This window comes from Doryrhamphus excisus, chromosome 1 (assembly GCF_030265055.1).
Source record: "Doryrhamphus excisus isolate RoL2022-K1 chromosome 1, RoL_Dexc_1.0, whole genome shotgun sequence".
Taxonomy (NCBI): domain Eukaryota; kingdom Metazoa; phylum Chordata; class Actinopteri; order Syngnathiformes; family Syngnathidae; genus Doryrhamphus; species Doryrhamphus excisus.
In genome coordinates this window covers 27,196,795-27,211,535 of record NC_080466.1, presented here as the reverse complement: position 1 = coordinate 27,211,535, position 14,741 = coordinate 27,196,795, and the positions used below count along the sequence as shown (strand labels likewise).

The 14,741-nt window shown below is 41.8% G+C and overlaps 1 protein-coding gene across 19 annotated transcripts in view; it reads right to left on the bottom strand.

Annotated features, from left to right (window-relative positions):
* The window catches only part of ptprk (protein tyrosine phosphatase receptor type K), a 123,270-nt gene that overhangs the window by 27,787 nt on the left and 80,742 nt on the right, over positions 1 to 14,741 (bottom strand). For all 19 annotated transcript variants that reach the window (XM_058045881.1, XM_058045862.1, XM_058045919.1 and 16 more), the window contains 10 exons: positions 13,276 to 13,456; positions 7,361 to 7,543; positions 5,568 to 5,687; positions 4,530 to 4,639; positions 4,230 to 4,431; positions 4,062 to 4,167; positions 1,905 to 1,977; positions 1,671 to 1,793; positions 1,514 to 1,588; positions 1,303 to 1,339 (listed from right to left, as the gene is read on the bottom strand). In XM_058045881.1, coding sequence (XP_057901864.1) covers positions 1,303 to 1,339; positions 1,514 to 1,588; positions 1,671 to 1,793; positions 1,905 to 1,977; positions 4,062 to 4,167; positions 4,230 to 4,431; positions 4,530 to 4,639; positions 5,568 to 5,687; positions 7,361 to 7,543; positions 13,276 to 13,456 — 1,210 coding nt within the window. The remainder of the gene's footprint in view (positions 1 to 1,302; positions 1,340 to 1,513; positions 1,589 to 1,670; positions 1,794 to 1,904; positions 1,978 to 4,061; positions 4,168 to 4,229; positions 4,432 to 4,529; positions 4,640 to 5,567; positions 5,688 to 7,360; positions 7,544 to 13,275; positions 13,457 to 14,741) is intronic.

Genomic DNA, 14,741 nt, shown 5'->3' with positions numbered 1-14,741 from the left:
ATATATTTTTTAATTATATATATATATATATATATATATATATATATATATATATATATATATATATATATATATATATATATATATATATATATATTTATAATATATTTTAAAAGTTGTAATGCAATTCGTGGTGGTCACTCACCGTTTCTGGACATTAAAATTAAATTAAATATTTATTAATAATTAAAAAAAATATATATATATATAATTATATTATATATACAGTGGATCACAAATTTGTGGCTTCTCCGAAAATAGGCCGTTTTTCCTGCACAAAACATACCTTATATGTATATATATATATATATTGTAGTGGTACATAATTCACCCCGGAACGATCGATAGGGGAGGGGTTGCCAACCGGAGGGGTGGGCGCAAGGGACGGGGGGTTTTCCGCTTCCTGTTGTGGTTGAGAGACGGGGCTTTTATGTCTTTACGTAGCAAAGACTGCAAGTTAATGTTTGCAAGAAAAATAAAGTTTTCTCCCAAATTCGACACTCCGCCTCAGACTCCAGTTCTTCGGCGCTTCAATATATATATATAAATAAATGTTGAGGTGAACATAAGTTAAATATTACTGGAAGTCGTTACTGGAATTACATATTGTAGATATGGCTTCCCTAGCCTGCTAGCCTCGAGTACTGGCCTGACGACGAGGCTAAAGACGACCTCCATGACTTAGATTCCATCAATCATTTGTCATGATTCATTATTTTATACTTTAAATGTATTCCATAAGTGGGGCCTAAACCTGGATTGTGTTGGGAGTGAACAATGGCAATCAAAGAGAGAAATTTTATTGGTAATGTTGAGCTGAAATCGGAGGAGACTGTCACCATTTTGGAGGGAGTGAAGCGAGGGAATGTGTCAAAAACAGATATTTGATGGGCATCATTGACCGATGGGGGGGTCCATCGCTGACCCCCACCCTCTGGATCTCTTTGCCCCATTCACTCCGTGCTTGCCCTCTTTAAATCTGTTTTTAATGTCTAACTTTGTATATCTGACTGCTGTGCCCCCCCACCCCCACCCCGCTTTTACTCATGTTTTAACTGTGTATTAACCAATAAATGTTGTATTTTGGTGTGTCTTCTATTCTGTTTACTTGCTTTATTCAACTTCATTCTTCTGTAAAGTGTCTTTGAGTATTTTGAAAAGCGCTATACAAATAAAATGTATTATTATTATTATTATTGTTATGGGGTTTTTTTCCGTTATGGATGGATCTACTGTACACTAACTTCAATAAACAATACAAATATGACACAGACAGAACACTTGACTTTCACCATGGATTACCTTTAGTAGCCAGCCTCAGACACTGTGTTTTAGTTTCCTGAAGAAGAAAAAAAAACAAAAACATTTACTCTACTTGACTAGAGTAAGCTAGTGTTCAGATCACATGACTTTATCAGTAGAAGAACTATGATTGTATTATTGTTGACTTTGGCCACCAGAATTGAGATACATTTTTCATACGGTACATCCAATTTGCACATAGGACAGTTACCCGCTCAGTGCTGCTAACAGCTTGAAGGTAGATGTTGTAGTTCTTCCTCGGAGCCAAAGGAGCGTTCCAGAAACCCTGTGGATTAAAACACAAATGACCGTCAGACAAGAGCTCCACCCACATATACGTATCTCCTGCTTGGGTTTAAGAAGCATGCCTGATATGTCCTGTTGTCTCCAACGGTGAACGGGAGGGGCTCTGGCAGGTTGCTGGGGGACAGCTGAGCGGCATAATAATATGGCGACCCACCGGTAGATGCACTGTGGTAGGAAACTGGAACCTGGGAGAGAGGGGACTCAACGGTCACTCCAGCCAAATCGTGAGCATTTACTGTGAAACACTTCAGCTTGGAAAAGGGAGTCCACGGTGTGAAGAGAATATTAATAATGACCTCATAACAGTCAGAGGAGGCCTGGCGACGTGTTCGCTGGGGATTCACTTCCTCCACCACAATCTGGTAAGCACTGTTTAAAAAAAAAAAAAAGTCAAATTTAATACTCAGACTATCTTATGTTTTTGACATTCTTGATCATGACCTTATGTTTGTTTAACCTTCCTCTTGTGTTAGCTTTCTGGTATCATCTCTTATGTTGCACTTTTCTGCTCAAAGAAACAGAGGAAACCTCACACACACACTCAACAGGGGCCCCAGGAGCACCAAAAAGTGCATTCATTGCAAAAATCTTAGGGCGTAAATTTTTGACAAAAAACGTAAGTATGTCGTTTTTTTCATTTTTTTTTAAACTTGCTTCTAATGCACTTTTCTGGAAAAAAAAAAAAAAACAGGGGAAACCTCACACACACTCAACAGGGGCCCCAGGAGCACTCAAAAATGGCATAAAATGCCAAAATTTTAGGTTGTCAATTTTTGAAAAAAAAACATAAGTATGTCGTTTGTTTTTAGTTTTTTTCAGTTTTTTTCAACTTGCTTCTAATGCACTTTTCTGGTCAAAAAAAGGGGGAAACGTCACACACACTCACCAGGGGGCCCAGGAGCACCCAAAAATGGCATGAAATGCCAAAATTTTAGGGCGTCAATTTTTGACAAAAAATGTAAGTATGTCGTTTTTTTCAACTTGCTTCTAATGCACTTTTCTGCTAAAAAAACAGGGGAAATCTCACACAAACTCAACAGGGGCCCCAGGAGCACTCAAAAATGGCATAAAATGCCACAATTTTAGGGCGTCAATTTTTGACAAAAAACATAAGGGGTTATATGTTGTTTTTTTCTGTTTTTTTTCAACTTGTTTCTAATGCACTTTTCTGCTAAAAAAAAAACAAAAAACAGCGGAAACACACACTCACCAGGGGGCCCAGGAGCACCCAAAAAGCGCATAAAACGCCAGTGTTTGAGGGCGTTGATTTTTGACAAAAAACGTAAGGGGTTAGTATGTCGTTTTTTTCACTTTTTTTCAACTTGCTTCTTATGGTCAAAAAACAGGGGAAACCTCCCACACACTCAACAGGGGGCCCAGGAGCACCCAAAAATGGCATAAAATGCCAGTGTTTGAGGGCGGTGATTTTTGACAAAAACGTATGTCGTTTTTTTTCCATTTTTTTCAACTTGCTGAAAATGAACTTTTCTGGTCAAAAAACAGGGGAAACCTCACACACACTCAACAGGGGCCCCAGGAGCACCCAAAAATGGCATAAAATGGCACAATTTTAGGGCGTCAATTTTTGACAAAAAACTTAGATGTTATGTCATTTTTTCCATTTTTTTCAGTTTTTTTCCCAACTTGCTTCTAATGCACTTTTCTGCATTTTGACCAATGTATTAAATCAGGTATAAAATACACTAAAAACAATAAGTTACCATCAAATTTGCTTCTCATGTCTTGGTTACCTTCTTAGGCTTCCTCATCCATGAAAATGTTGCTTTTAATACTTTTGGTGTGGCCATGTAGGCCTTTTTTTGTCACTATACCCCTCCATTTCAATGTCCAAAAAGGTAAAATGAACCTCAAAAGAATCATATTAATAAATTGAATTATTTTGTTACCTGGCTATTACTGAGGGCTATAGAACATATCTCTTAAATCAATTAGTTTTATTTATTTTCTCATTTTAGTATTAATCACTAAAGGAACATCTATGGTGTTTGGGTATATTTTGAACCATATATATTAATGTCAAGAAAAGGTAGAAAAAGTTATTGTTTTCAGCAACAGAACTTTAGTATAAACTGAAATCAAGATGTCCATCCACTGTCATCGTTGCCCTGGTTTGAACATCATCAGAAGGAGCTGCACCCAGTTCTACCAAACATCCCTGAAGGGACCAAGCTTGTCAGTTTTGGCTCAAAATATTGCTTTATAGTCATATTATTATAACCGGATTAAAACCAACCCTAACAATACAGTGGTTATAATTTCAACCAGACCATTATTTTTTTGGTTTTATTTTGTTGAAATCGAGTTTTCTGACAAAGTCAAAAAGCCTTGATGCAATAAATAAATGTTATGTGATTCTTTTTATGCATTAAAATGTAAAACACAAGAGGAGGGTTAACTCTATACTCTATTATCCATGTCTGATCGTGCATTACCTTATCGGTGCTCCCTTGGCCTGGGCTGGTTTCAACAGAACTGTGATGGTCGTTGCGGTTTCGTTCAAAAAGGCCTCAGAGCCATCATACTCATCTATTGTTGGGGCTAAATAGAGACATCACGGTTACGATCAACATAACACGGGTAAATATTCATCAGCTGACTACCTGAAATATTAGTCGTCACATTGAGTGTGGTCGCAGGACCGAATCCTTTCGAGGTGGATGCTCGTATGGAGAGCTGGTAAGTGACCCCTGGGTGGAGCTGGGAGAAGAGGTGATGGGTGGCGTTCGAGGGTAAAGACGCCGTGAGCCCGGGCCGCTGCAGAGGCACCGATGGGTCGAAAGAACGCAAACCACTGTAGCTGATCTGTGGCGGAGCAGAGACGGGGTTTGAAGAGTTTGAGATCCGTTATGTTTGTCTCTTCTGAGTGCTAATATTTACAGACTCTTATTGCTGCTGGCTACCTCATATTGGATGATGACGCCATTGGGCTCTGATGGTTCTTTCCAGTAAAGGAGAATTCTGTCCTCAAATGGTGTGGCTCGTACCGACTGAGTGGGGACCGGACCTGGAACTGTTTATGCAAAGAAAAAAAAATTCCACAAAGTAGGATTAAATATTAATGAAGGAATATTTTCATAGTGAGCACACAGAAAACCAGTTTATGACTTTCTAAATACATGTTTTTAACATTAGAGCCCTGTAGACATAAAACAACACCCCTAGAGTCACCTTTAGAGTCCTATTATTCTTTGTTTACATCACATTGCACAGGCTAAAAGGAAATGAGAAATGGCCGCCACTAGCATAACAAGCTACAGAGCTGAGTTAGCCTCTAAAATGTACTTATTCTAAATTTAAACAGAAAGGAGGAAGCCAAAATCTTACCACTTCCACACAGAAAGGGAGGATAGCTTTTTTTTCATGTTAGACATATAATGGCCGACTGATACTTGTTACTGATTACTGATACTTATTACTGTTATTTTTTGACCAATAATAAGCCATGGTCAACCACGAAACAATCATTCATTCATTCATTTTCTACCGCTTTTCCCCACGAGGGTCGCGGGGGTGCTGGAGCCTATCCCAGCTGTCTTCGGGCGAGAGGCGGGGTACACCCTGGACTGGTGGCCAATTTGGAGTCGCTAATTAACCTAGCATGTTTTTGGAATGTGGGAGGAAACCGGAGTACCCGGAGAAAACCCATGCATGCACGGGGGGAGAACATGCAAACTCCACACAGAGATGGCCGATGGTGGAATTGAACCCTGGTCTCCTAGCTGTGAGGTATACGTGCTAACCACTAGTCCACCGTGCCGCCCACGAAACAATCATTCATTAAAATATTTCCGACATTACACGATAGAGCGAGGGACGTAGCTACAATGTAAGCGAGTAGTGGCTGCATCCCTCAAAGTTCAATGCTGCACGTCTCTTTGAGCGTAGTAGCATCGAGATAAGCAGACGGCGAGTTGAAGAAAGAGGCAGAAAAGTCGCACCATCTTCGTCAGTTTGGATGATTGTTTCATCACTCTCCTTTCTTCCCTCCGGGTTGGTCAAAATCATCTTCAGACTGACGTTGGTATAAGGTGGTAGATTTCCTACGATGTGGCGTGGTGCTGCAATGGGGAGAGAAAAAAATTGGGGAAATAAATATCATTACTCGTATATCGGGATATTTCCACCTGTGGCTGTAGGCAACTTCCTGATTAAGACTGTTATTTTGATACCTTTTACTTTGAAAACGCTTCTGATTTGTATGTGTGTGTTGACTAACGTTTGAAGAGACATGTTTGAAGCAACAATGGCTTCCCTACTGTAAGTGGGTGTGTTTTATAGGTTATCACATGGTTTGTCTGGTATCAGGCCAGGTATCATGCCCCCAAGTGTCAGTATCATGGCACGCGTGCCAGTATGTGCCAGTATGAGCCCTATGACTTTGATATCATCCTGTAGTACTTTGATATCATCCTGTAGTACTTTGATATCATCATGTAGTACTTTGATATCACCCTGTAGTACTTTGATATCCTCCTGTAGTACTTTGATAACTATAGGTTATCACATGGTTTGTCTGGTATCAGGCCAGGTATCATGCCCCCAAGTGTCAGTATGATTTGATATCATCCTGTAGTACTTTGATATCACCATGTAGTACTTTGTTATCATCATGGAGTACTTTGATATCATCCTGTAGTACTTTGATATCATCCTGTAGTACTTTGATATCATCATGTAGTACTTTGATATCATCATGTAGTACTTTGATATCACCCTGTAGTACTTTGATATCACCCTGTAGTACTTTGTTATCATCATGTAGTACTTTGATATCATCATGTAGTACTTTGATATCATCATGTAGTACTTTGATATCATCATGCAGTACTTTGATATCATCATGTAGTACTTTGATAACATCCAGTAGTACTTTGATAATTATAGGTTATGACATGGTTTAATGATTTCACCTTTGCTTCTTTGTCATCCTTAAGAGTGATGCACAAGGCAGCTTTATCATCCTGTAGTACTTTGATATCATTATGTAGTACTTTGATATCATCCTGTAGTACTTTGATATCATCATGTAGTACTTTGATATCATCCTGTAGTACTTTGACAACATCCAGTCAACAAGCCAGGTATCATGCCCATATTGACACTTGGGGTCATGATACTGGGCCTGATACCAGACAAACCATGTGATGATCTTATTATCACATACTATTTAATCATGAGCTTATTATCACGTACTATTTAATCAAAAGACCATTTTGTTTCCAGAAAATGTTCAGTTTATTACATGTATTATATCTAAACAGTGTAAACACAACAATTGCAAAAATATTTCAACAATAATATTTTATCAACAGTCTTATCTTATCAATGTCTGACAATTAAAGTTCCATTAATCAAGTTTGGGTTTTTTTGGTGACTGGAGAAGCACTAGGCACTAAGCACTCGTGCGCTGTTCTCTGATTGGTTGTTTCACGGGCACGATACCAGAGCAGCACGCTCTGAGTGGACAGCTACGGGGGCTGATACTGGACATGGTTAAACTTTATATTTTATCAGTATCACTGCCCTGGCCTTTGACACAGTATCATTTCGGCCTTTTCCCGAATCATTCATGGGCGGTTTCTAGGGTACAGGGCCAATTAATACTGTAGTATATGATAAGTTATGATACGATAGTAGGAATGACAGCTGTGTTTATTTCGTAAACAGCAACAGAAATCCCTAAAAATGATGTCATTTATGTGGCGATCGTGGGGCAAAAAAAAACGGGTACCTTTTGGGTCCATGTCCAGACAGTCGGCCTTACTGCGGTTGTTTGCCGTCATGTAGTGATAGCAGATGGTGACGTTAAAGGTGTGGCAGCGGGTGATGTTGTAGCCTAACGATTCCCAGTCCACAGCGATCAGGCGGGATCGGGTCTCGGCGATCTTCAGCCTTTTCGGAGTACGCATGGGTTCTGCAGACGGAAACAGACAAGGTAAGTAAGGTAAGTCACGGTCAGCAAGAAACATGTTTACATCGCTGGTGCTAGTACATTTACTACAAGTTGTAAATAAAGTATGGATGTAACCGATAAAGAACTCCTTTCTGGTCAGGCCTTAAGTAACCGGATCAATAGGACCCCACAGGTAGGAAATATTTAGTCGGTAGACCTTGAGTGAATTATGTTAGCAACATTTCATGCTTTTCCATTAAGGGCGGTACTGCAATTGTTACCCATCAACCTCTAAGGATCCGCCATTCTGCTACTGGTGCATCGGACATCCCTTATTTAAGAGGCACGGCTACCACCCACTCAGCAGTTCCCCACCAATACGGCAATGGTTAAAACACGATTTATAGGTGTGTACCACAGCAGTTCCTGGCATTAACGCAATTGTATTGATGGATCAGAGTATTCTAAAATGTTATATAGTCCAACGTCTGTCACTTTAACCATCTTCTCAGCTCACTGTTAACATTTTTTTTACATCGCCTCCATTGCAAGCCATCCTTCCCTCTCAGACGAGACAGCGCAAGGACACAAACTTAGCAATTCCATTGACAAGCCATTATCTGTGCATTGCTCACCGCACGCAGGCACAACAAGTCGCAGACACGCTATTATTATCCATAAATACGCGGACGTGTGCGTGGGTGTGTGCTCGCAGCGCCTGGAGACATTCATCTGGTGACACTTGGGTGTCTCAGGGGGGTTTGGAGCAACCTCGGGTTGACCTCAGATTATGGATTATGGAAAGAGTTTCAATGACATTATTGTAAATCAATAAAATCTCCTGTGGTGTAGCCATTCCGTACAAAGGTTGTGTGTGTGTGGGGGGGGGGGGGGGGGGGGGGGTGTACAGTGTACACATACACAGATAGCTAGCATCTTGATACGTTTGTTCCATAGAACAACGACATGAACGGCGTGAGCCCTTTGGCAGTCACAGTCTTTGGGGAAGAGGCGGGGCCACTAGCATACACAGAGTAACACATAATGCTGCTCTTGCTTGATGATTTACTCAAAGGATAGAAGAGTTAAGTCATTTAGAGAGAAAATTAAAGTGAGACAGCAGGGAGCAAAGAAAAGATAAAGCGAGCATAAAGGGAGAGAAAGAGGAGCTAAAGATGAGAGAGAAAGAGGACGAAAACGAAAAGAAAAACAACGGGAGTAGGAACACGAAGAGACGATAACTAGACTGGAACGTAGCCAAAGTCAAGCGGGACCTGGTCCAATGGTGAACCACAGAGGCTGCCTTGTCCCGCTCCCCCTACCCCCCCCCCCGGTAAAGACACAAACGGCTGGATTGATGTTGGAACTAAAAGGCTTTGTTCTCCACAGTCGGAGCTTTGAACAACAACAACAATACCAATAAACAGCAACAATAACACCAAGGACGGCAGGCGTCATATCAGCCCAACCCAGAGGTTGGAATTAAACAACAGGAAACAAAAGCGGCGGAATGAAGCTAAACGAAATGGAACCACACAAAAGGTTTATAGGAAAAAAAAATGTATCTGCGTAGAGTCAAGCCAAGATACTGCAGTCGCAGGAACATTGAATAGAACTAAATGGCTTTTGGGGAAAAAAAAAAAAAGATGGAATAACGGGGGAGGGAGCAGCAAGGGTTGACAGGAGATGCTGCTTAATCTGAGTTAATCTGTTCAATTAGTTCTTGGTAATCCTTCCGCTGCCAAGAGGAGGAAAGACATGAAACAGCAGTCATTCATTCCGTTTTCGGTCCTCACTTCTAAACATCTCTACGGGCTTGAACGCACGTGAACGTTGCAGAACCGCGCTTCGACTATTAATTGTGAGGTTTTCCTCTGGGGGGGGGGTTGAGGTTAAGACATATGGCCCAGATGAACATTCATTCATTCATTTTCTACCGCTTATCCTCCTGAGGGTTGCATCACACACATTGTCAGCCTCTCTCACTCTTGTCCTGAACCTGCAGGGTTTAAAGCCTGGCAAAAATGTGTGAAATTATGGTATTCATTCATTCATTCATTTTCAACCGCTTATCCTCACGAGGGTTGCATCACACACATTGTCAGCCTCTCTTACTCTTGTCCTGAACCTGCAGGGTTAAAAGCCTGGCAAAAATATGTGAAATTATGCTATTCATTCATTCATTCATTCATTTTCTACCGCTTATCCTCACGAGCGTTGTGGAGGGTGCTGGAGCCTATTCCAGTTGTCTTCGGGCGAGAGGTGGGGTACACCCTGGACTGGTGGCCAGCCAATCACAGGGCACATATAGACAAACAACCATTCACACTCACATTCATACCTATGGACAATTTGGAATCACCAATTAACCTAGCATGTTTTTGGAATGGGGGGGGGGCACCGAAGTACCCGGAGAAAAAACATGTAAACTCCACACAGAGAAGGCCGAGGGTGGAATTGAACTCGGGTCTCCTCGCTTGTTCACCGTGCAGCCAAGTACCAGTTTAAAATAAAAAAAAATTACTTCACTGGCCGATTAATTGTTTTTACCTGGCAATTTCTTTTATATTTCTTAGCTGTCTTTTGAGTGTTAAGCAGCTGTATGATGAATTTAGACATTCTATCTGAGATGACACTCTTATATTGAGTAATGACGTCCTGCCATGGGTTGATAAGCTCCTTGTGACTTTTCTTACAGCTCATGATTGGCTCCTGTCAATAAAGGACTGCCTGAGTCAATACGCCATTTTATGACGTGGATGATGCTTATAGTCTGGAGTACCCGGAGAAAACCCGCGCATGCACGGGGAGAACATGCAAACTCCACACAGAGATGGCCGAAGGTGGGATTGAACTCGGGTCTCCTAGCTGTGAGGTCTGCGCGCTAACCACTCTCCACCATGCAGCCCCAGAAAAACATAAACAACAAAATGCATAACTAAAACTACAGTAGCACCAAGTCAAAACCTACAGTTTTTGATTCTGAAGCCATGCAGAAAATGGCTCGAGTATCTTTCGAATGCTATTTCAAGGGCCTTCCACTTAAAGCACCACACTATAAGTGTGTGAGAGTGTGTATTCTCCAATAAGAAAAAAAAAGCACAAGTGATATACTGTATACTGTGTGCTTCCTATATGTGAGCTTGTGCGAGCAGATATGAGACTTTTGTGATTCCATTTTTCTATTAATCCGTGTGATGCTGAGCTTGTGCAGCAATAGCAAGAAATACTGCAACTCCCCGGACCTTTGTGAGTGTGTGTGTGTGTGTGTGTGTAAGTCTATACCTCCCAGCGTGGGTTTACGTTCATGCCCATGTGTGTTTGAGAGTGTGTGACAAACAGAGCATGAGGGTCAGGATATGGATTAAAAGCTACTTCATCACACACACACACACACACACACACACACACACACACACACACACACACACACGTCTTCTCCTCAACTTGATTATTTTTCACCTTTCAGACAAGAGCAATAAATCACGGAGGAAAAAATCGAGAACAGCGGGGGAAAAAGACGAGCAGAAAGGAGCGGAGACGTGCAGCCAACCGGGTTGGCTCGGGTGCTATTCCGTGAATTAATATTGATCATATAGTTGCATACATTGGGTTTTATTTCCAAAGTGTTTTGCATGCCTTCCCTTGAAGATTATGTGTTAAATATTCAGTAAACTACAGGTGGTAAGATCAGACAAACTTAACCAAACACAACGCCAAAGGCATCATTACCATTTAGATAACATTTCTAGCGCTCTATGTGTATCAGGAATCGCACACAGGTGTATTTACGTGTCATTTGTCGGAACGTGCATGAGAAACTGCAGGGGGGGGGGGTCCAATATTGAATCCAGAAAGCGGGGCTATTTACCATATGGAACATGCTGCTCTATTTCATGTACTTGTTCCAAGGTCTGATGAGAGGAAAAAGTCACTACCGATAATGACAAGCAGGCGGAAATCCATAGTACCTTCATAGTACCTCTAACTGATGTACAATTCAGGATTCGTCCCTGGAAAAAAAAATACAACACACCGCCACATCTCATGTAACCTCAGTTCAGCGAGCAAATGATTATCTCCAGACAGGGAAAAGAAGGGTGTTTTGCAGCTGTGCTGTAATAAGACCCGCTTACTTGTAGGCATACAGGGACTGCAGATAAGTCCGGACGTCTCTATTATGTATTGTTGTCAGGAATAAACAATCTGGTTCTCATTCTATAATTTGGTTCTTCAAGACTCCCTTATCCTCTATTCGAAACCCACTTAGAGTCCTAAGGGGGAGGATTTCTGCAGTGCCAGGAAACCAAAAATGACCTAAGGACCCTGAAATGCTGTGACGGAGTCAAACGTTGAGGGATTGTTCTTGCTACAAGCCACACCAATGCCTTCTGCTCCAAAGCTGATTGGTCCAGGACTCCAGCCTCAGGACTCCAGCCTCTGGTGTATAAAAGGCCGGGCAGGGAAAGGAAGGGTGTTTTGTAGCTGTGCTGTAATAAGACCTGCTTACTTGTAGGCATACAGGGACTGCAGATAAGCCCGGATCTCTCTATTATGTATTGTTGTCAGGAATAAACAATCTGGTTCTCATTCTATAATTTGGTTCTTTAAGACTCCCTTATCCTCTATTTGAAACACACTTAGAGTCCTAAGGGGGAGGATTTCTACAGTACGAGGAAACCAAAAATGACCTAAGGACCCTGAAATGCTGTGACGGAGTCAAATGTTGAGGCATTGTTCTTGCTACAAGCTACACCAATGCCTTCTGCTCCAAAGCTGATTGGTCCAGGACTCCAGCCTCCGGTGTATAAAAGGCCGGGCAGGGAAAGGAAGGGTGTTTTGCAGCTGCGCTGTAATAAGACCTGCTTACTTGTAGGCATACAGGGACTGCAGATAAGCCCGGACGTCTGTATTTTGTATTGTTGGCAGGAATAAACAATCTGGTTCTTATTCTATAATTTGGTTCTTTAAGACTCCCTTATCCTCTATTCGAAACGCACTTCAGGGGGAGGATTTCTACAGTACGAGGAAACCAAAAATGACCTAAGGACCCTGTGATGCTGTGACGGAGTCAAACGTTGAGGGATTGTTCTTGCTACAAGCTACACCAATGCCTTCTGCTTAGCGGACAAAGAGGTTCATTGGGAATTCATTACTCCATTGTGCTGTGATGGACTGATATCTACGCATTGTGTGGATCACAATGACTTACCATCGTTTGCACAAAACTGTGAGTGACGAGAAGATTAATTTCCACCCTGTCAAAAAGGAAACCGTTCAATACACGAGTCGCATGGAGTAAGTCCCTCACTTTCAATAAACACAGGCAATAACACACACATACACACACATATACACACACACATTCCCGCAAACACGGCTTGGCAGACATCAGTCAGGCCCCGCAGTTATGAATTTTCATCTCTTTTTCATTTTCCTTCGCAAGTTTCATCATTCCGCCTCTCGCCGCGTCCATTCTCCGTGCTTCTTCACTCTAGTGTATTTTCATCATCTCCCACCATTGCCGCCTCACTCTGTTTCTCATTGCTTTTCTTTTGGAGTCCCTCCCGCCATGTCCCACTCCCTCAGGCTAGCTGGGGTTGTATTTCTTACGTTTATTTCTACAAATGTCAGACAGAGTTTATGCCCTCTGTCTATTGATCCGCAGAGGGAAGGATATGAGATGAAGGCGAAGGGGAGGGATGAAGGGGACGGTTACTATGTATTGCATTACTATGTTATTGTTTTCCTACCTGCACATTTGGTCCGCGTGATGAGCGTCGGTCCAGGTTTGCCAGTCCCGCCCTCTCCCGGTCGCGTGAGTAAGACCCTGATCTCGTACTCGGTGTCTGGGTCGAGATGCCATAACTTGTAGTTGGGGGAGTTGACAGCATGAGTTTCTGTCCAGGTACCCGATGTCATGCGGTACTCCACCTGGAGAAATAGATGTCATTTTAAACAGATTTTTTTATGTAACTGCGCTGGTATTGGCTCGGTCACATGTACACAGCATATCGCTGTGGATTTGTACTAGACCCTCGACTGCCCGCCCCCCATGCAATTTTTTTCGTCTTACTGTTGCCAATGTCCAACACATAGCATCAGGGTGTTGTCTACATCAGTGAGTTTCAACCACTGTGCCGCGGCACACTAGTGTACCTTGAGAAACCGTCAGGTGTCCCGTGAGGAATTATCCAATATCACTTTTTATAATTAACATTTATTAATCATCATTTGCAAATATTATGTGAATAGCCATGAATATATGGACCCAAATATTCCAATTGCATTTGGTATATTTGCTCAAACGGAAAGAATTGAACAAGGGTGGAATAGTCCTTTCCCCAATCCAATTCCGGTATCTTGTACCCGCTCAAACGGAAATTTGTCAGGGTGCGTTCTTCTTCCTGGTGTTTTTCTTCTTCTGTTGTTTATTGGCGGTTGGCAAGCAGCTTTCGTGTGCATTAGCGCCATCTGTGAAACAGAATCTAAACCCTTCTATACGCCATTCACAAGTCCAGTTTTATAAAAAAAGAAAATATTTATCTATATAAAACATGTCCCGAGTTTAATTATAAAATATTAGCAAGATTGAATTTGATCTTTTCCTGTTTAAATTGATCCCGGGTGCGTTCTTTCAGCGCATGCTCAGATATGACGTAACACGCAGATCCAGACGTTCTTCACTTTTAAAAATGGAGGCCAGCAATCGGCACTGGACTAAGCAAAGTTTGTTTTTGATTCAAACTAAATTTCAAGACTGGACAGACAAAAAACTGGCAATACGGAGTTATTCCAACAAGTGAAAGAAAAACTTGAGGAAGTCGGTATCACGTGATGTTGATGTTTACGTTTTACCGCACATGCCCCATTGACTATTATGGTTGATTTTCACGGCGCATGTAGACAAGAGATTGGAATATTCCTTTCCATGGATACCATTGTTTCCCGAAAGGTCATTCGGAAAGAGAAAAAGTGGTGATGTAAAAACGTGGCTACTGTGGAGTGTCTGTGGTGTAAAGACTGGCAGAGCAATGTAATATTGGTCCGTGTGGCAACACCTACCTTGTTCCTCCCATAGACTTATTGATGCACGTGTGAGGTCGTGGTGACATTTTGGAACAGTTTTGGTTAGTGGTGTGCCACAAGATTTTTTCCAATGTAAAAAAACGTGCCGTGGCTCAAAAAAGGTTGAAAAACACTGGTCTACATCATAGAC